Consider the following 21,993-nt stretch of genomic DNA (forward strand, 5'->3'; position numbering starts at 1 on the left):
CAGGTGTGTCTGCCCCCCAGGGCCTCTCCAAATAGGGCAAGTTTGTGTGGGAGCCTCAGGCACACAAACTTGCCCTATTTGCCCTGCCTTGTCTTTGTGCTCCCATGACCAAAGCTCTAGTACATGTAACTACTCCATCAGCAGCAGAGATAGGCAGGACATGCAAACCCAGGACAAACAGAACCCAGGATTCAGAAAGCGTGGCACTCCATCCTGCTTGTACCATGTCTTGTGTGTTTACCTCTCCATCTCTTTCCCCTTGCCTCTCACTCTGAGTTCTAAATTGATTTAATAAACCATGTAGGCCAGGCATGGTGGTTTATGCCTGTAATCCCAACACTTGGGAGGCCAAGGCAGGCAGATCACCTGAGGTCCGGAGTTCAAGAACAGCCTGGCCAACAGGGTGAAATCCGATCTCTACTAAAAATATAAAAAAAATTAGCTGGGCATGGTGGCACATGCCTATAATCCCAGCTACTTGGAAAGTTGAGGCAGGAGAATCGCTTGAACCCGGGAGGCAAAGGTAGTGAGCCGAGATCATGCCATTGCACTCCAGCCTGAGCAACAAGAGACTGTCTCAAAAAAATATCAACCATGTGACTTGGCATCTAAATTTGGGCTGCTAGTATTTCTGTTCTGTGACCTCTGATAGTTTGCCTGGTAACATACTCAGAGGCTGCCACTACATGGAGGTAATTTCCCATATTCCTGGTGCCCAGCACAGTACTTTGTTCATAGCCCAAACAAAAATACCTTATAATTTCACTTCTAGCTACTCTGATTACTGAACAAACTCTTACTCCTCCTCAACCCTGACAAAAGAGGACTGTTAAGGGACTCTGGTGTCCTGTCTCTTACCTGTAAGACTGTGCTATCTGTAAAACCAAAGCCATCCTTTAACAGGGCTGTGATGTAGCTGAGATCCATGCACAGGAAAGGACTGCCTGAGGTGAAGTCTTCCAAGTTATCACACACTGAAAAAGAGAGTGAACAGTGGAGTTCACGTTTGCAACTAACTGAGAGGTGTAGGATTTTCTCTTAGAAGTATAATAAGCAGGCTGGGCGCAGTGGCTCATGCCTGTAATCCCACCACTTTGGGATGCCAAGGTAGGCAGATCACTTGAGGCCAGGAATTCAAGACCAGCCTGGCCAACATGGTGAAACCCCATGTCTACTAAAAATACAAAAATTAGCCGGGCATGGTGATGTGCACCTGTAATTCCAGCTACTCAGGAGACTGAAGCAGGAGAATCACTTGAATGCGGAAGGCAGAGGTTGCAGTGAGCTGAGATTGCTCCGCTACACTCCAGCCAGGGTGACAGAGCAAGACCGTCTCAGAAAAAGAAGATGGGAGGGAAGAAGTAGAATAAACAAGGCAGAAGTCTCCCTTTGGGTAACGCCTAGGCATCTCAGAGACTAGACTGCACTGACTGCCTCTGGAAGACTGCAGCTTCTTAAGAACTTGCACATCTCTGCTTTGATTATCTATTCAAATTTACATGGGCTCTAGTTTATTTGCTTAAGTTTCTATGACCTATTGTGAGGGTTTAGTTCTAAGTCCCTTACCTATGATTAATGCTGAGGCCCAGAAGACAGGAAAATATTATTTAACCCTATTATGGGCTACTGGATAAGATCATTTGCATTTTATTTTTAATTTTTAAAAATTAATTAATTATTTTTTTTAGAGAGAAGGTCTCATGCTGTCACCCAGGCTGGAGTGCAATGGCATGATCACAGCTCCTTGCAGGCTCAAGACCCTAGGTTCACACTATCCTCCTGCCTCAGCCTCCCAAGTGGCCGAGACTACCGGCTCAAGCCACTGTGCCTACCTCTCTGGTAGTTTTGACTGAGTCTCTCAAGGAAGCTTCTGTTGCTGTTTCCCATGTCTTTTGATGCTTAGTGTTTTATTAACACTGATAACACTATTTCAATTTAAAAAAAGAAAGCAAGAAATGTGGAAGGTCTTCACCATTTCCCTAAAGTTTTTTTTTGCTTGTTTTTTAGTTGGATTCTCGCTCTGTTGCCCGGGCTGGAGTGCAGTGGTACAATCCTGGCTCACTACAATTTCCACCTCCAGGTTCAAGCAATTCTCCTGACTTAGCCTCCCAAGTAGCTGGGACTACAGGTGCGTGCCACCATGCCCAGCTAATTTTTGTATTTTTAGCAGAGATAGTGTTTCACCATGTTGGCCAGGATGGCCTCAATCGCTTGACCTCATGATCTGCCAGCTTCGGCCTCCCAAAGTCCTGAGATTACAGGCGTGAGCCACCGCACTTGACTGAAACCAGTCTTCTGACTCGCCTTCTGAGCTGACTGAGATGCTTTTGGTCACCAGAGTTAGCAAGCAGTCTCATAGGCTTGCCTTCAAGGGCTTCCCTCGATACTCACCTTCCCTGGCTTTTCTTTCAAAATCTTCAACTGTTAAAATACCCCCTTTTTCATAATCTGAAATAAAACAGAACATTAGCTGATATCAAAATGCCTTCAAGGAAGCATAAGGAAATTAATTCATTATATACATGTACGTAATGTAATCTATGCACCATATTTTATTTATAATCTATTCCATGTTATGTATATTTAACCACAATAAAAAAACAGACCCATAAAACACAACAATTGGAAATTAATTCATCTTTCTCAGGCCATGACATATCATGTACATATACTTTGACAGTTAAGCAAAAATACTACTTTTGTGATAAGAAAAGTGATCATCAACAGACAGGAAGAAATTTGGGGTGATATGTTTATTATCTTCAATGTAGTGATGGATTCATGGGTGTATACATGACAAAACTTAAATTGTATACTGTAAGTGTACACTTATTGTATGCCAATTATACCTCAATAAACACGTTAAAAAGAAAAAAGACCTCATATAGTTGTTTCAGTCATCTCTCACCTCCAAAAGATTCTAAGTCACTTCCACCCTTTTGTTCGAGTGTACTTGAGAAGAAGTGGGCAATCACCCCAACAAGCACCTCAAGTGCTCTTTCTCCTTTACCTTCTCCACCACAGCCCTGTCTACCTTCCTCTTTGGACACCTGAGGTGAACTCACCAATCATGTCTGTGTCAACAGCTCGGTCATAATAGTAAGAGAAAGCATAGAAGGAGCTTCTCTGGATCTCCTCTGGCTGGTGAAGTTTTCCTTGTACCACCCTCAGCACTTCGGCATAGCAGGGCTCAAAGCCCACCTCCCCTGCCAGGCAAAGGTGCACAGGGGTAAGGTGAGAACAGTGCTGGGGGAAGGGGACTCTCTCTGAGGCGAGCTGCTGGAGACAATGAGGGAACAGCAGAAGGGTCAAAGAAAGCAGGAGAAGGCTGAGGCTCGGGACAAGAGGCTTCAAAACAAAGATGAGCAACGTCTGCAGCCTCATGGCTCTGCTTCTCCATGGCCACTCCCCTGCCTAATCTGTATTCACTAAACCATGGCCAACCTCGTGCTACTGCCTAGCATTACATTCCATAGCATTTATAAACAAGTAGCTAAAGGGCTCACATGCTTCCTTCACTGGAAAGTTCATTTCTTTTTGTTTTGTTTTGTTTTTTTTTGAGACGGAGTTTCGCTCTTGTTACCCAGGCTGGAGTGCAATGGTGCAATCTCGGCTCACCGCAACCTCCACCTCCTGGGTCCAAGCAATTCTCCTGCCTCAGCCTCCCAAGTAGCTGGGATTACAGGCACACGCCACCATGCCCAGCTAATTTTTTTGTATTTTTATTAGAGACAGGGTTTCACCATGTTGACCGGGATGGTCTCGATCTCTTGACCTCGTGATCCACCTGCCTCGGCCTCCCAAAGTGCTGGGATTGTAGGCCTGAGCCACTGCACCCAGCCTCATTTCTTGATATTGTGGTATATACCTTTAATAAATCATTCTTATCTCAGTTTTAAGTTTTACTATACTTTAAATAGTTAACCATTAACTAAATGGGGTTTCACACTGCTGCATTAGACCTAGGCTTAGAATAGGTTTTTTTGTTGTTGTTGAGACAGAACCTCAACTCTGTCACCAGGGTGGAGTGCAGTGGCACGATCTTGGTTCCTGCAACCTCCACCTCCGAGGTTCAAGCGATTCTCGCGCCTAAGCCTCCTGAGTAGCTGGGACAGGCACATGCCACCATGCCCAGCTAATTTTTGTATTTTTTAGTAGAGATGGGGTTTCACGATGTTGGCCAGGATGGTCTCCATCTCTTAAACTCATGATCTGCCCACCTCAGTCTCTGAAAGTACTGGGATTATAGGCGTCACTCACGACACCCAGCTAAAATAGGTTTCTTAATTAATCTGTAAGAGGTGGGGTCTCCCTCTTGCCTAGGCTGGAGTGCAGTGGCATTGCACACTATAGCCTTGAACTCATGGGCTCAAGTGATCCTCTTGCCTCAACCTTTGAGTAGTTGGGACTATAGATGTGCACCATAGGGCTGGGTGCGGTGGCTCATGCCTGTAATCCCAGCACTTTGGGAGGCCGAGGCGGGTGGATCACGAGGTCAAGAGATGGAGACCATCCTGGTCAACATGGTGAAACCCATCTCTACTAAAAATATAAAAAATTAGCTGGGCATAGTGGTGTGTGCCTGTAATCCTAGCTACTCAGGAGGCTGAGGCAGGAGAATTGCCTGAACCCAGAAGGCAGAGGTTGCGGTGAGCCGAGATCGCGCCATTGCACTCCAGCCTGGGTAACAAGAGTGAAACTCCATCTCAAAAAAAAAAAAAAACGATGTGCACCATAGCACTTGGCTAAGTGCAAGTTATCTAATGGGTCCATGACACTTGTCTGATGCAGTATGACAGGTGCCTTGTTCACTGTCACTTCACATCAGTCCTTGGAGGCACACCAAGATTTTTGGAACAAGTCCCTGCAACAAGATAAGCTTTTCTTGAGCTCTGGAAGAAGTTTCCTGTGGGACTTTTCCAGAACTTCCATTGTAAAGGTAACTTTAGTGAAAAAACATCACTTGCCTTCTGGGTTGCCACCATACTGGTATTTCACACCCCCAAAGATCCACTCTGCTTCTAACCATCTCGGTAGACAGGCACTCCGGAAAGTGCGTCCATCAGTCCCTGAAGGAATCCAGGGCACAAGGTAAGAGGTAAGTTAAGTGAGAGAGAGGGAGGAAGTCAAGCAAAGAGCCACTGGGGAGACAAAGAATCACCATGGCAGCTGGGCCTTAAAATCTTATGAAATTCAGTCCTTGACCACATCCTGTGACAGAAATCCTTAACTCAAGATTCACAGACAGGCTTTGTGGGGTTGGTGAATCCCCTGAAAACAGAAGCAAATTTTCATGCACATGTGCTTTTGCCAAAGGGATCCATGGATTTCATCACATCTCAAAGAGATCCAAAACCTACAATAGAGTAAGTCTCCACACCTTTCTAAAAACAGGAAAGAAATGCTATGCTACCTTCCACACTGGTTACTGAGAGGCTTAAATGAAATACACTTGAAGATGTTTCGTAAGCTCTGAAATGCAAAATAGATGTCACTCCAATAATAGCTTACTGTACAAAGTGCCTTAAATGCAAATTCTCATTTAATGTGAGGGAAGGGGCACAGATAGGTTAACTAATGTGCCTCAAATGACAACACTGGGACTGAACCCAGTTCTGCCTGAGCGCAACTGTGAAGAGATGGAGTTACTCAGTTGTTCCACCTGCATGTAGAAGGGACCCTGCTTCCTGTGCCTCCAACGTAAAGCTCAGGGCTTGAGCAAGCTCCTGCCAAATGTATTCTTAAAGCCTGGGATTTCTGCAGACACTTCAGCCTCCTAGACATAGGCTGTTCCCCTGTATAAGTAGACTTCGTTCTACAAATGGCTAATAATATACACCAAAACTTCTAAACTTATCAAATAGAAAAGGAATTTGCTGTTATTAGGTCCATTATATAACATTTGCTTCACGATTCAGGATAAGCTTTTCCTCCAATCAAGGAAGGGAAGAAGCAAGCAGAGTATCTGTGTCGCCCTCACCATCCCCCACCTGGCATAGGTACCCAGACAAACCTTCTGTCTCGAGGGCTCCCAGGGTTGCAAGTCTTGCAGCTTTCAATCCAAATCCCAAGTAACTGTAAAATACAAGATTGGCCAGTTTCATGCTGGTCCTGAAGTTCTCTAGCCTAAAGCTACCGCTTTCAAAAGTAACATGGTTTCTGTTTCCCTCTGGAAAGATGAAAACCTTGTTCTGTCTCTGTGACATATTCATCTCCTATGGTCGACAAGGGGTAACTTCTGCACAGTTTGGATGAAGGCTATGCAGAAAGAATTCCCCATAGTTATCATTCAAAGGCCAGAGACAGTGACAATTCCTAGGGTCCCACACTAGGAACCATTCCCAGAAAAGCTCTCTTTAGCTTAGCTCCCAGTCCCAATTGGGATCAAATTCCAGGCTGGATTCTGAACATTGGAAGGCTAGCTCAAAGGAGCTGGGAAGGACCTTTGCCTGAGCCTTCTTTAAGTGTCCTCTCCCTAGAGAATTTTGAGATGGAGTTTTGCTCTTTCACTCAGGCTGGAGTTAAATGGTGAAATTTCAGTTCACTGCAACTTCCGCTCCCTGGGTTCAAGTGATTCTCCTGCCTCAGCCTCCTCAGTAGCTGGGATTACAGGCGTGTGCCACCACACCCAGCTAATCTTTGTATTTTTAGTAAAGATGGGGTTTTACCATGTTGGCCAGGCTGGTCCTGAACTCTTGACCTTGGGTGACCCAACCGTCTTGGCCTCCCAAAGTGCTAGCATTATAGGCATGAGCCACTGTGCCTGGTCTAGAGAAAATTTTTGACTTTTTTTTTTTTTTTTTCCTCATACCGAGTCTTGCTCTTTTCGCCCTGGCTGGATGGAGTGCAGTGGCATGATCTTGGCTCACTGAAACCTCCGCCTCCCGGATACAAACGATTCTCCTGCCTCAGCTTCCTAAGAAGCTGGGATTACAGGTGCACACTGTTATATCCGGCTAATTTTTGCATGTTTAGTAGAGAGGGGGTATAGAGAGGGGGTTTCACAATGTTGCCCAGGCTGGTCCAAACTCCTGACCTCAGGTAATCCGCTCGCCTTGGCCTCCCAAAGTGCTGGGATTACGGAAATGAAGCCACTACACCCAACCAAAAACTTTTGACTCTTAAGTCATATATTTTAAGGCCAAGAATGGAGAAGGCTCTCAGGTTCCTTGGGCCTTGTAAGTAGCCTGGGTTTCAGTTGATAGGCTTTAGGGAATTGGCAAAGACTTTGTTTTTGCTTATCAAATACAATAACAGATTTGAGAACGCTTTGAAAAGTTAGAAGAATCATACAACATGAAATATTATTCTTCCCTGCCCCCTCCTCACCTATGTGTATAGAGCTTATAGGTGCTGTTAAACATCTCAAACGAAGTGAGGTAGCCCTTAGGAGTTTGTTCCAGAGTTTTCTGCAAATCAGAAAAAGCAAAAAGGCTATTCAGAATCTGTAATTACCTGAGGATGTTCATACCACCACCCCATCCCTCCCAGCAAAAAATCAGAGATGAAGACAGATTAAGCTGCTAATCTCACTAGGCTTGAGGAACTGAAGGGATTCTAAACAGTGAGATGGCAAAGAAATGTTCACCCAATTATTAATTGACTCTGCCTAAGTGTGGTAGAGCTGCTGTCTGAAAATAAGGTGCCACTTTCTTGGCACCATGATATGCCTGCTAAGTGTACCTCTAACCAGATCTTCATTAAATGACTCACCTCAAACTGGGGCAGAAACGTGATTTGGGTGGAGGCTCCCCCCAGGTCCAGGGTCCCCACAGTCTCCTGTCTGTGGCCATGCAGCTGACCTGTCAAATGAGAGCTAGCTCTAAATATCCTCCACATCCTGGGCAGCCCAACACTTGTCTCTCTTGCTCCTATCATACACTGAAGGTATTCCATAAATATTCCACTACTCCCCAGCTCCAAAGTTGCAAGTGACTGTCAACTCAGGACTCTCGTTGCAGCAGAGGCCTTGAAGGCAGGTTATTTATTTTTTTATTTTGAAGTCCTTTTTTGAGACAGTCTTGCTCTACTATCCAGACTGGAGTACAGTGGCACAATCTTTGCTCTCAGCTCACTGCAACCTTTGCCTCCTGGGTTGAAGTGATTCTCCAACTTCCCAAGTAGCTGGGACCACAGGCGTGCACCACCACACCCAGCTAATTTTTGTATTCTTGGTAGAGACGGGTTTTTGCCATATTGGCCAGGCTGGTCTTGAACTCCTGGCCTCAAGTGATCTGCCCACCTCAGCCTCCCAAAGCACTGGAATTACAGGGATGAACCGCCACACCCAGCCTCTTTTCCTTTTTTAAAGAAAAAGAAACAATACAGAATGAAAGAAAGCACTTTTCACTCTTCTGACTATGCATATAAAAAGCTAGTTAAGGTCTAAAGGTAAACTTGAGGATGTATTACCTGTCAGAAAATTCACAGTAACCCAAGCTAATATGCCTAAAAAGAAAGAAAGACAAGATTACATCCCAGAGCATTTTTTTTCTCTTTCCTGACCCATCCTTGTTTTTTTCTCTCTAAATTTCAAGTCTACAGCACATGTTCCCTTCTCCCTGTCTTCTATTTCCTGCTTTCTCATTCCTCCTGTTTATTCCTTTCTCTTCAGGACCCTGTCCCTGGCCCCAGTTCCTCTGGTTAGATCTTTCACTGACCCTGCCTCTCTCCCACTGGAACACATATCAACACCTCTCCCACCTTCATAGGATCCATCCATGATGCTAACACTGTCCTTTGGTACCAGAAAAGGTGACTTCCTGAAGATCTCCTTTACCTAGAGAAAAAGGAAAATTAAAAAAGGATTCCCTAAGGCAATAAAATAGATTTTCATATTTTGACAGTGTCCTGTAAGACTTAGAAAATGACTCCATTTTCCCTAGATAAAATGTTGGCAAAACTCATTCCTTTGCCCTAAGAAATTAAAGAAGCTAGGCAAGCCATTACCAATTTCTTACAAAAACACAAACAGGGATTCCTTTGACTTTAAGTAAAGCTAAATCAAACTATCTAAATGTATAAGTGAACTGGACCTAGGGAAAGGCATACACTTAACACTACCAGCTCAAATCAGGACCCTGTAACTTTTTAAACCTGATGAACTCTACCTGGACATACATTGGAAACTAGGAAGAGCCTTCCCACTCCATTCCTTAGATAAGCTGACATGAACCCACCGTGGTGATGGAGTTCACACCTAAGGGCTGAGGTACCCTACTACCAGCTCCTGTCGGATTCTGGCACATGACTAGGGCCTCTAGAGTATGAGGAGACTCCAGATCTAGACTTAAGGAATCCTGTTTCAGGAGATGAGAATGAAAATCTTACAAAAACATCTTACGCCTCCATAATATAGGCCACTGATATGGGTGTTATGCCTTATGTTTATATAATTATATAATTATCAAGGGAAAGAAAAAAGAATTCTCCAAATAGGAAAAGGAAGAACTCTCGTCTGTTTGCTGTTCTCATTCATATCTGATGAGATGAAACATATCACATGACCACCTCTGGACTGTTTCAACCAGGTAAAACCAGTTAAGTGATCTATAAACAAACTTTTTTTTTTTTTTTTTTTTTGAGACAGAGTTTCGCTAGTTACCCAGGCTGGAGTGCAATGGCGCGATCTCCGCTCACCGAAACTTCCGCCTCCTGGGTTCAGGCAATTCTCCTGCCTCAGCCTTCTAAGTGGCTGGATTACTGGCATGCGCCACCATGCCCAGCTAATTTTTCGTATTTTTTTTAGTAGAGATGGGGTTTCACCTTGTTGACCAGGATGGTCTCAATCTCGACCTCGTGATCCACCCGCCTCGGCCTCCCAAAGTGCTGGGATTACAGGCGTGAGCCACTGCACCCGGCCTTATAAACGAACTTTTAAAGAAAAGACAAATAAATGAACAGGATGAAGCCCAGCCAGAGAGTTTCTACTCTTGCCTTCTCCACTTTGCTCCCCCATCCTTCAGTTTATTCTCAAAACAGCAGCCAGAACGGTGCCTTAAAAATGGATGTTGGCTGAGCACAGTGGCTCACACCTGTAATCCCCCTGTAAAACTGAGGTTAGGAGTTTGAGACCAGCCTGGCCAACCTGATAAAACCCCGTCTACTAAAAATACAAAAATTAGCTGGGCGTGGTGTAATCCTAGCTACTTGGGAGGTTAAGGCATGAGAAATCGCTTGAACTCGGGAGGCAGAAATTGCAGTGAGCCGAGATCAGGCCACTGCACTCCAGCAATGAAGTGAGACTTAAAAAAAAAAAAAAAAAAAAAAAAAAAAAAGGATGTCAAATCACATCTTTGCTTGGCTCAAAACCTTCCAGTGGCAGTTGGGCATGGTGGCTCACACCTGTCATCCCAGCACTTGGGGAGGCAGAAGTCGGTGGATCATCTGAGGTTCGAGACCAGACTGGCCAACATGGTGAAACCCTGTCTCTCCTAAAAATACAAAAAGATTAGAATGGTGGTGGGCACCTGTAATCCCAGCCACTCAGGAGGCTGAGGCAGGAGAATCGCTTAAACCCAGGAGGCAAAAGGTGCGGTGAGCTGAGACCACACCATTGCACTCCAGCCTGGGCAACGAGAGTGAGACTTTGTCTAAAAACAGACAAACAAAAAAAACCACTGAAAAACAAAAAACCTTCCAGTGGCTTCCTTCTTTTTCTTTTTTTTTTTTTTGGGAGAGTCTCTCTCTGTTGCCAGGCGCCAGGTTGGAGTGCAGTGGTGCGATCTTGGCTCACTGCAACCTCTGCCTCACAGGTTCAAGCAATTCTCCTGCCTCAGCCTCCCAAGTAGCTGGGACTACAGGTGTGCGCCACCATGCCCAACTAATTTTTGTATTTTTTATTAGAGACAGGGTTTCACCATGTTGGCCAGGATGGTCTCAATCTCCTGACCTTGTGATCTGCCCACCTTGGCCTCCCAAAGTGCTGGGATTACAGGCATGAGCCACTGAGCCTGGCCATGGCTTCCTTCTTACAGAGAAAGCCAAAGTGCAGGCGATCACCTGAGGTCAGGATTTGGAGACCAGCTTGACCAACATGGTGAAATCCCATCTCTACTAAAAATACAAATTTAGCTGGGTGTGATGGTGCATGCCTGTAATCCCAGCTGAGGCAGCAGAACTGCTTGAACCTGGGAGGTGGAGGTTGCAGTAAGCTGAGATAGAGCCATGGCACTGCAACCTGGGCAACAGCAGCAAAACTTCATCTCAAAAAAAAAAAAAAAAAGGCAAAGTGATTATACTGGCCTTTAAGATCCTACATGATAAGCACCCCTTAGCCCTGCCTCTCTGACTTTACCTCCCATTTATCTCTCATATCACTCATTCCTCTTCAGCTATGTTGACCTGGATGCTGTTCCTAACATACCAACCAAATTCCTGCCTCTGGTCTTTGCCCCTGCTGTTTGCTTAGCCTGGAATATTCTTCCCACAAATTTTTTTTTTTTGAGATGGAGTCTAGCTCTATCACCCCGACTGGAGTGCAGTGGCTTGATCTTGGCTCACTGCAACCTCCACTTCCCGTGTTCAAGTGATTCTCCTGCCTCAGCCTCCTGAGTAGCTGGGATTACTGGCACCTGCCTCCACACCCAGCTAATTTTTGTATTTTTAGTAGAGATGGGGTTTTACCATGTTAGCTAGGCTGGTCTTGAACTCCTCACCTCAGGTGATCCTCCCGCCTCAGCCTCCCAAAGTACTGGGATTACAGGTGTGAGCCACTGTGCCCAGCCTGCTGTGATTTTTAGTTTCAATTTTCTTTTTTTCAATCACCCAGGCTTAAGTGTAGTGGCATGATCTCAGCTCACTACAACCTCCGCCTCCCAGGTTCAAGTGATTCTCCTCTGCCTCAGCCTCCTGAGTAGCTGGGACTACATATGTGAGCCACCACACCCAGCTAATTTTTGTATTTTTAGTAGAGATGGGGTTTCAAACATGTTGGCCATGCTGGTCTCAAACTCCTGACCTCAGGTCATCTGCCTGCCACGGCCTCCTATAGTGCTGGGATTTCCAGCATGAGCCACCACACCTGGTCTTACTTTTCTTTACAGAAATAGGGGTCTTGCTTTGTTGCCTGGACTGGTCTCAAACTCCTGGCCTCAAGCAATCCTCCTGCCTTGGCCTCCCAAAATGTTGAGATGACAGGCTTGAACCACTGCACCCAGCTTGATTTTTTGTTATAATGAGATTCTGCTTATATTCTTCACAACATGAAATTTAAATCTTATTAACTTACATGTTATTGCATAACAAATATGTACAATAAAATTTATAAATACTGAGTTTGGCTGGACACAATGTCTCACACCTGTAATCCCAGTGCTTTGGGAGGCCTAGGAAGGCAGATCACCTGAGGGTAGGAGTTTGAGGCTAGCCTGGGAAACATATAGTGAAACCCCATCTCTACTAAAAGATACAAAAATTAGCTGAAAGTGGTGGCGCATACCTGCCCCAGCTACTTGGGAAGCTGAGGCAGGAGAATCGCTTGAACCCTTGAACCTGAGAGGCAGAGGTTGTAGTGACCCAAGATCATACCATTCTACTCCAGCCTGGGTGACATAGCAAGTCTCCATCTCTCAAATAAATAAATAAATAAGAATAAAAATACTGAGTTTAACAAAACTCTCTATACTTAAATTTTTTTATCTGAATAAGAAAGGAGTTTGAAATATATGACTTGGGGCTGGGTGTAGTGTCTTATGCCTGTAATCCCAGCACTTTCGGAGGCTGGAGCAGGTGGATCACTTTTAGGCCAGGAATTCAAGACCACCCTGGCCCACATAGTGAAACCCTGTCTCTACTAAAAATACAAAAATTAGCCAGGTGTGGTGGCATGTGTCTGTAATCCCAGCTGCTCAGGAAGCTGAGGCTGAAGAATTGCTTAAACCCGGGGGGCAGAGGTTGCAGTGAGCTAAGATCATACTGCACTCTAGCCTGGGTAACAGAGTGAGATTCTGTCTCAAAAAAAAAGGAAAAAAAAAAAAAGAAATATATGACGACCAGGTGTGGTGGCTCCCATCTGTACCAATAATCTTAGCACTTTGGGAAGCCAAGGCAGGTGGACTGCCTGAGCTCAAGAGTTCGAAACCAACCCTGGGCAACATGGTTCTGAAACCCCGTATCTATTTTTAAAAAATTATAAAAATTAGCCAGGTGTGGTGGCACATGCCTGTAATCTCAGCTAATTGGGAGGCTGAGGTAGGAGAATTGCTTAAACCTGGGAGGTAGAGGTTGCAGTGAGCCAAGATTGCACCACTGCACTCAAGCTTATAATTTTTTCTTTTTTTTGAGATGGAGTCTCACTGTTGTGCAGGCTGGAGTGCCATGGCATGATCTCAGCTTAATGCAACCTCCGCCTCCTGGTTGAAGCAATTCTCCTGCCTCAGCCTCCCAAGTAGCTGGGACTACAGGTGTGCACCACAATGCCCAGCTAATTTTTGTATTTTTAGTAGAGAAAGGGTTTCGCCATGTTAACCAGGCTTGTCTCGAACACCTCATCTCAGGCAATCTGCCCACCTTGGCCTCCCAAAGTGCTAGGATTACAGGTGTGAGCCACTGTGCTGGGGCTAAAATAGATACATTTTATTGTACATAAGTTTATCTTAATAAAGTTGATTAAAAACAAATTGATTCTGCTTTAAAAAGTTAAAAGAATGAAGACTATCCTAGATAGAAAGTACTTTAATTTTTGTGTGTGTGTGTGTGTGAGATGGAGTTTCACTCTTGTTACCCAGGCTGGAGTGCAATGGCATGATCTCGGCTCACCACAACCTCTGCCTCCTGGGCTCAGGCAATTCTCCTGCCTCAGCCTCCTGAGTAGCTGGGATTACAGGCACGTGCCACCATGCCCAGCTAATTTTTTGTTATTTTAGTAGAGACGGGGTTTCACCATGTTGAACAGGATGGTCTCGATCTCTTGACCTCCTGATCCACCCGCCTCGGCCTCCCAAAGTGCTGGGATTACAGGCTTGAGCCACCGCGCCCAGCCAGTACTTTAAATTTTTTAGAAAAAGCTCTATACATTTAAGAGTGATAGTTAAAAATGTAAATAATTAGCTATATATAAGAAGAAGTCAGAATCATCACAGTGCTTTGGCAGTGGTGGAATATTGAAGGTAGTGGTCACATTCCAAAAGGCTAAAAATCAAAGTATTCATATAGGGAAAAGGGCAGAATTATCCCAGATGCAGTTTTAAAACTTACCTCAAAGAGCAGAGCCTGGGCTTTGTGTTCTGGCAGTAAACGTAGTCCTGCAGTTGCCTTCAGGACCACTGGGGTCTTTTTCCAGTGACTTCGGGGGATTGAGTCTTTGGCCACCTCTAAGAGCCCTTGAACAGTCTCAGCACCCTTAAAAAAAAGATAACCCATTCATCTGATGTCAATTTAGTGGCTGGCACTGGTCTATTCTGTCAACATACTTTGTGGGAACAAGAGGAGGGAGGTGGCACAGGACTCCAACCCCTCTCTGCTCTGTAGCAGGAGAAACCTAGAGAAGTGGGCCACTTTGAAGGAGGAGAATTGGATAACTTGAGGTCAGGAGTTCAGGATCAGCCTGACCAACATGGCGAAACCCCATTACTACTAAAAAATACAAAAATAAGCTGGGCTTGGTGGCACATGCCTATAGTCCCAGCTACTTGAGAGGCTGAGGCAGGAGCATCATTTGAACCTAAAAGGCAGGGGCTGCAGTGAGCCAAGCTCATGCCTCTGCACTCCAGCCTGCGTAAAAGAGCAAGACTCCATCTCAAAAAAAAAAGAGAGAATCCACTTAATTTTGACAGTCCTAATAAAAATTCTTTTTTTTGAGAGACAGTCTTGCTGTTCCCCAGGCTGGAGTGCAGTGGCATGATCTTGGCTAACTGCAACCTCCACCTCCCGGGTTCAAGTGATGCTCGTGCCTCAGCCACCCAAGTAATTCGGATTACAGGCGAGCGCCACGACACCCAGCTAATTTTTATATTTTTTAGTAGAGATGGGGTGTCACCATGTTGACCAGGCTGGTCTCGAATGCCTGACCTCAAGTGATCCAACTGCCTCAGCTTCCCAAAGTGCTGGGATTATAGGCATGAGCCACCATGCCAGGCCAAATTTTTCTTTTATATTATGGTCATTTTACTTGATTATTTCATGTTTCGTATAAATCAGCTTTAGGTTGGAGAGTTGGGTATAGTGAAGAAAACACAGGCATTAGAGACAGAAGACTTGCATGCTAACCCTGTGGCCTAACTTAGGTCACTTGGCCTTGTTGGGACTTGGTTTCCTCAAGTGTGGGATGGTCGATGTGCCTTCAACCACCAATAACTATTGTGTGTATGAGGCATAGTGAGTGTAGTTGCCACATAAGGTGTGGCAGTAATGATGCGACATTTTTTTATGATCTCCTAAAGAACATGTCAGGCTCATTTTTGTATCACCAGCACCTATATATATGGCACACAGTAGATGCTCAATTTGTAATAAATGAAAACTATTATTTTAAATCCAATGTTTCCCTGAGTAAACTTTTATTCTGATATCTGACTGTTTTTTGATCATTTATTGTTAGCAACTACAACACAATCACCTTTTCTAAATGCCAAGTCAGTTTCTGATAATGTAGTTGCTTTCAACAGATCCTAATTTTCTAGTAGATTTGCTATCCACGTGCTACTGAACTAAGAAAATACACCCTTTCAGTTCTCCAAATGCAAATTATTTTTAACATCAGGCATTTGAATAATGATTATTCTTGTGACAGTGAACAATAAATACCTTTATGTTTGCTCCCCAAGTTTAACATTCTGCCTTATTATATTTTGTTGGTCTCAGACACACAGGATGTAGTATGTTGTAGGTGCTCAAATGTGAAATATAGTCGCCACAAACTCTCCATTCATCTTCTACCACCAAAGATTTTTGTCATCATGGGTTGTTGCCTAATTTCTCAAGTATTGGCATGGTTCCATCCTGCATCAAGGCACTCTGAAATGAAATTCACTGGTCTCCGTCCCTTCAATTGCACAATGTTTATACATTGTGCCCTATAGAACTTCATTTCTATCTTCTGCATTTACATGAACAAATGCACATTGATGGCTTTAACTCAAAATTTTAAACAGTAAATACATAGGGAGAAATCTCTTAAAAGCTAGTGTCATCCTTGCATGACCATACCAATTTTCTAGCCTTCTTCCACCCAGCCCTCAAGAGCCTGGGAAATATAATTAATGTTATCCAGGAAATTAGCTGAGGAGAGAAAGCTGATCTCACACATGACCTCAATCTCATTAGTGAATAGCATGAAATATTTAATAGCAGTGGTGTGGTCAAATGATCAAGGCATTGAGAGTTTAAACATCAAATCATAAGACACTCACCTGCTTAGGTTGATCCACAAAAGCAGAAAGTCCTGGCTTCACAGAATCAAAAACTTCCCCTTCTAGAATTGGAAGCTGTCCTATTTTGTCCATGGAACAAAAGAGAGAGAGAGCTGGTTACCAAAAGTTAGGCAGCTTCAGATGCTGGGCTCTGTAAGCTTTCCTATGACTTCCCATAGTTATCCCAAATGATCCCACTTGTGAGGAATATCTTGCAGGAGAACTGGAAAGCGGGACTAGAGCAATCTCTGAGGGTCCTGCTACCATTTATTTGGTGGACATCTAGCTCCTACTCCTTTCCCCAGGCTCCATAAGTGACCTGAGGAAAAAACACTAACAATTCAGAGAAAGTTAACCCTCAGAGTCCCCTAGCCTTTTGTCCAAGGATGGCAGCGAAACTCTCATGTGATCCTTCTCCCAAAACCACTCCCCATATTCTGAATATTACGGATCCCTGAAGTATCCCATGTTTAGAGAAGAGGAAGAACAAATTATAGCTATTTTTTTTGAACACATGGGTTTCAGACTACAGGCAGCCCAGATCTCTGCTAATTTCACATTGAATTAAACCATGTGTTCTGGCCAAGCATGGTATCTCATTCCTATAATCTCAGCACTTTGGGAGGCCAAGGTGGGAGGATCACTTGAGCCCAGGAGTTTGAAACCAGCCTGGGCAGGTCTCTACAAAAAATTTAAAAATTAGCTGGGCATTGTGGCAAACACCTGTAGTTCCACTTGGAGGACTGAGGTGGAAGGATTGCTTGAGCCCAGGAGATTGAGGTTGCAGTGATCTGTCATCATACCACTGTATTCCAGACCGGGCAACAAAGCAAGACCTTGACTCAAAAAAATTAAAAAATAAAAATGAAAAAACAAAACAAATAAACCATGTGTTCAATTATAGTCCAAAGTTCTCTGAAAAAAGACATACACTATGTATGCAATTCTCTAATTCACATAAAAAGCCTCTCAGCATATTTGTTTCTGGGAACAGATGCTAAAGTGTGGATTTACAGACTCTGGTAAGGGTCCCAGTTGCACTCACCTGGCATTTTCTGCACAAAGGTATAAACATGAATTCGAGTTCCAGTGCTCCCTGCATCAAACATAATTCCATACAAGGTGCTGGCACTCACATTGATGGGGCACATGGAAGACAGGAAGATACCCTCAAACCAAGTCTGCTGGTCCCTGTGGGAGACAGCGCTGCAAACACAGGATACCACCAGCATAAAAAAGACCGTGCCCCAAGAAGTGGCCATTCTCTTCCCAAGATGTGGCTGGGTGGAAGCTTTTGTTTCAGAAGCAATCCTGTTCACACACCTGCAGAGGTGTATAGGACAAAGACACTCAGTTAGACCAACCAGCTTTTTAAATTACACCTGTGAAAGAAGAAACCCTCACTCCCATGCCCAGTTATTCTCTATTCTAATAACCTGTACAGCAAGCTAAACCAGGGTAATGTTGGCTCTTAGCACCTTTTCCAAAGGGTATCTAGTTACAAAAGGAAGTTGGAATTAAAGATAGATTTTCCCATACTTTCCTTTTTAAAAATTAATACAAAATAATTGTACATATTTATGAAATATGGCCAGGCGCGGTGGCTTATGCCTGTAATCCCAGCACTTTGGGAAGCTGAGGTAGGTGGATCACTTGAGGCCAGGAGTTCGAGACTAGCCTGGCCAACATAGTGAAACCCTCTTTAAAATGAAAAAAAAGATTAAAATAAAAACACATTTATGAAATACATGTGATATTTTGGTATATGCAGACAATGTGTAATGATCAGAGTATCTAGAATATCTATTACAACATTTATCTTTTTTGTGTGTGTTGGAAACATTTCAAATCTTCTAGCTATTTTGAAATATTCAATAAAATACTGTTAACTCTAGTTACCCTACTAAACTATCAAACACTAGAACTTATTCCTTCTAATTTTAAGTTTGTACCCATTAAACAAGTTATTTTCATCTCTCCACATCCCACTACCCTTCCCAGGCCCTCTGGTAACTGTGATTCTACCCTACTTCCATGAGATCAACATTTTAGTTCCTATATGTGAGAACATGAAGTATGTATCTTTCTGAGCCTGGCATGTTTCACTTAACATACTGACCCTTTGCTTTTAATTATAGGGTGGGGCCAGGAACAGTGGCTCCTGCCTATAATTCTGGCACTTTGGAAGGCCCAGGTAGAAGAATTCCTTGAGCCTGAGAGTTCATGATCAGCCTGGGCAACACAGCAAAAGCCCTGTCTCTAAAAAAATAAATAGGCCTGGCAATGGTGGCTCACGCCTGTGATCCCAGCATTTTCGGAGGCCGAGACAGGTGGATTACATGAGGTCAGGAGTTTGAGACCAGCCTGGCCAACATGGTGAAAGACTGTCTTTACTAAAAATACAAAAATTAGCCAGGCATGGTGGTACACGCTTGTAATCCCAGCTACTCAGGAGGCTGAGGCAGGAGAACTGCTTGAACCTGTGAGGCAGAGGTTTCAGTGAGCAGAGATCATGCTACTGCACTCCAGCCTGGGTGACACAGCAAGACTTCATCTCAACAAATAAGTAAGTAAGTCAGATATGGTAGCACATGCCTGTAGTCCCAGGTATTTGGAAGGCTGAGGTAGGAAGATCGCCTGAGTCCAGGAGCTCAAGGTTACAGTGAGCTATGATCTGGCCACTGCACTCTCGCCTGGGTGACAAAGCAAGACCTTGTCTCTAAAAATAAATAGTCATTGTAGGGTGGATCTCACATACTCAAAGGCTCTCTGTCACTCTGCTCCTATTGTTGAGTCTAATTTCTCCTTCCATTTTGATGGTTTTCCCTTTAGAATATAAATACCCGTTTCTATCTCCCTCTTTCTTCATTCTCCACCTTTTCTTTTTTTTTTTTTTTTTTTGAGATGGGGACTTACTCTGTCACCCTGGCTGGAGTGCAGTGGCACATCACAATTCACTGCAATCTTTATCTCATGGTTCAAATGATCCTTCCACCTCAGCCTCCCGAGTAGTTGGGGATTACACATGTGTGCCTCCATACCCGGCTTTCTTTTTTGTGGGGTAGAGATGGGGTTATGCCATGTCACCCAGGCTGGTCTCGAACTCCTGGGCTCAAGTGATCCACTTGCCTCGGCCTCCCAAAGTCCTGGGATTACAAGTGTGAGCCACTTCACCTGGCCGGATTTGTTATCACTGGGAAATAATTTTTTAAATGTATAGAAGACTTTTTTTTTTCATCATCCCTCAACAAAGTAATTATAGTGAGTTTGAATGTTCTTGAAACCTATGATAAAAAACACTTGTGGCTGGGCACGTTGGCTCATGCCTGTAATCCCAGCACTTTGGGAGGCCGAGGTGGGTGGATTACTTGAGGTCAGGAGTTCAAGACCAGCGTGACCAGTATGATGAAACCCCATCTCTACTAAAAATACAAAAATTAGCCGGGCATGGTAGCATGTGCCTGTAGTCCCAGCTACTCAGGAAGCTGAGACAGGAGAATTGCTTGAATCCAGGAGGCGGAGGTTGCAGTGAGTCTAGATTGCATCACTGCACCCTAGTCTGGGCTACAGAGGGAGACTCCATCTCAAAAAAAAAAAAAAAGAAAAGGATCGGGCGCAGTGGCTCATGCCTGTAATCCCAGCACTTTGGGAGGCCGAGACGGGTGGATCACGAGGTTGAGAGATCGAGACCATCCTGGTCAACATGGTGAAACCCTGTCTCTACTAAAAATACAGAAAATTAGCTGGGCATGGTGGCACGTGCCTGCAATCCCAGCTACTCAGGAGGCTCAGGCAGGAGAATTGCCTGAATCCAGGAGGCGGAGGTTGCGGTGAGCCGAGATTGCGCCATTGCACTCCAGCCTAGGTAACAAAAGCGAGACTCCGTCTCAAAAAAAAAAAAAAAAAAAAGGAAGAAAAACCACTTGGTAGTATTCAATGGAATCATAGAATCCATCCTACACTGTTGCTTTATTGGCAACTTTTTTTTCCCCGTCTTTTTTTCTGGATGGACATTAAATGAGAAGCAAACACAAAAATGAAGTTTTTTGTTTTGGTGGTTTGTACCTGGCCTCCTGTAAAGTTCAGACTGTGTCCTATGATTTCAACAGTAAAAGAGAATTGGAGTTCCTCAAGGTCAGGGTTTCTTAATCTGAGCACTATTTACTTTTAGGGGCAGTGGCTCACACCTGTAATCTCAGCACTTTAGGAGGCCAATGCCAATGGATCACTTGAGGTTAGGAGTTTGAGACCAGCCTGGCCAACATGGTAAAACCCCATTTCTACTAAAAATACAAAAATTAGTCAGGTGTGGTGGTACAGACCTGTAATCCCAGCCACTTGGGAGGCTGAAGCAGGAGAATCACTTGAACCTGGGAGGCGGAGGCTGCAGTGAGTCAAGATTGCACCACTGTGCTCCAGCCTGGGTGACAGAACCACACTCTGCTTCCAAAAAAAAAAAAAAAACAACAACAAAAACAAAAAACAACAACAACCAAAAAACAAAAGACATTTAGAGCTGGATAGGTTTTTGATGTGGGTCCTGTCCTGTGTAAGGTAGGATATTTAGCAGTATTCCCAGCCTTTACCCACTAGAGGTCAGCAGCACATCCTACCTCTCCACCCACAACCAGTTGTGATAACCAAAAACATCTCCAGAAATTGTCAACTGTCTGTTGGCTAATTTTTCTGCTCTATATATTTACATATAAGATATATTCTATATATTTTACTTTTATTTTAAAAATATTTTCATATATATATATATATATGTATGTATATAAAAATATATTTTCCCTGCCATTTTCTTCTGGTATTAATGAACAATGCCTTTTCTATCCTCTAAGGTAAGGCTTCCTGACTTGCACTTCATATACTTTGAACAGTTTTGCGTCTTCTGATCCAGCTTTCGTCTCTGGATCTCTTATGCAAGTCAGTTTACTGGTTAAGTGACAAGATCTGATCCCAAAGTTTCCCAGGCCCTTCAGCTCTAGCAAAATACTTAATATATTTGGGGTACAGATTAAGGATTCTCAATCATCTCAACTTTGTTGAGTATCTAGAGTTTATCAAAATGTCTCCCTCCCCACAGGTGACATATTACATAAAATAAAGCAAATTAGGCCAGGCATGGTGGCTTACTCCTATAATTCCAGCACTTTGGAAGGCCAAGGTGAGTAGCTCACTTGAGGTCAGGAGTTTGAGACCAGCCTGGCCAACACGGCAAAACCCTATATCTATTAAAATACAAAAAAAATTAATTGGGTATAGTGCCACACGTCTGTAGCCCCAGCTATTCGGGAGGCTGAGGCAAGAGAATTGCTTGAACCTGGGAGGCAAAGGCTGCAGTGAGTGGAAATTGTCCCACTGTACTCCAGCCTGAGCAGTGGGGCAAAAAACAAATAAACAAACAACAAAAAAAGTAAAGTTAATTGCAGCTGGGTGTGGTGGCTCATGCCTATAATCTCAGTACTTAGAGAGGCTGAGGCAAGTGGATCACTTGAGGTCAGGAGAGTACGAGACCAGACTGGGTAGCATGGCAAAACCCCTTCTCTACAGAAAATACAAAACTTAGCCAGGCATGGTGGTGCGGGCCTATAATCCCAGCTATTTGAGAGGCTGAGGGCATGAGAATCGCTTGAACCTT

The 21,993-nt window shown here is 44.1% G+C and overlaps 1 protein-coding gene across 50 annotated transcripts in view; it reads right to left on the reverse strand.

Moving 5' to 3' along the window:
• The window catches only part of ENTPD5 (ectonucleoside triphosphate diphosphohydrolase 5 (inactive)), a 68,718-nt gene that overhangs the window by 17,007 nt on the left and 29,718 nt on the right, over window positions 1–21,993 (reverse strand). For 22 of the 50 annotated variants that reach the window (XM_017977206.4, XM_078335429.1, XM_078335400.1 and 19 more), the window contains 12 exons: window positions 17,395–17,672; window positions 16,350–16,429; window positions 14,197–14,340; window positions 8,704–8,779; window positions 8,413–8,448; window positions 7,714–7,802; window positions 7,330–7,409; window positions 6,014–6,075; window positions 4,968–5,069; window positions 3,066–3,206; window positions 2,392–2,448; window positions 859–974 (listed from right to left, as the gene is read on the reverse strand). In XM_017977206.4, coding sequence (XP_017832695.1) covers window positions 859–974; window positions 2,392–2,448; window positions 3,066–3,206; window positions 4,968–5,069; window positions 6,014–6,075; window positions 7,330–7,409; window positions 7,714–7,802; window positions 8,413–8,448; window positions 8,704–8,779; window positions 14,197–14,340; window positions 16,350–16,429; window positions 17,395–17,672 — 1,261 coding nt within the window. Of the gene's footprint in view, window positions 1–858; window positions 975–2,391; window positions 2,449–3,065; window positions 3,207–4,967; window positions 5,070–6,013; window positions 6,076–7,329; window positions 7,410–7,713; window positions 7,803–8,412; window positions 8,449–8,703; window positions 8,780–14,196; window positions 14,341–16,349; window positions 16,430–17,394; window positions 17,673–20,671; window positions 20,793–21,993 lie in introns of all 50 variants that reach the window. The other 28 variants (XM_078335433.1, XM_078335427.1, XM_078335424.1 and 25 more) reach the window with 3 other exon arrangements.

Source organism: Callithrix jacchus, chromosome 8 (genome assembly GCF_049354715.1).
Source record: "Callithrix jacchus isolate 240 chromosome 8, calJac240_pri, whole genome shotgun sequence".
In the NCBI taxonomy this organism is placed as follows: Eukaryota; Metazoa; Chordata; class Mammalia; order Primates; family Cebidae; genus Callithrix; species Callithrix jacchus.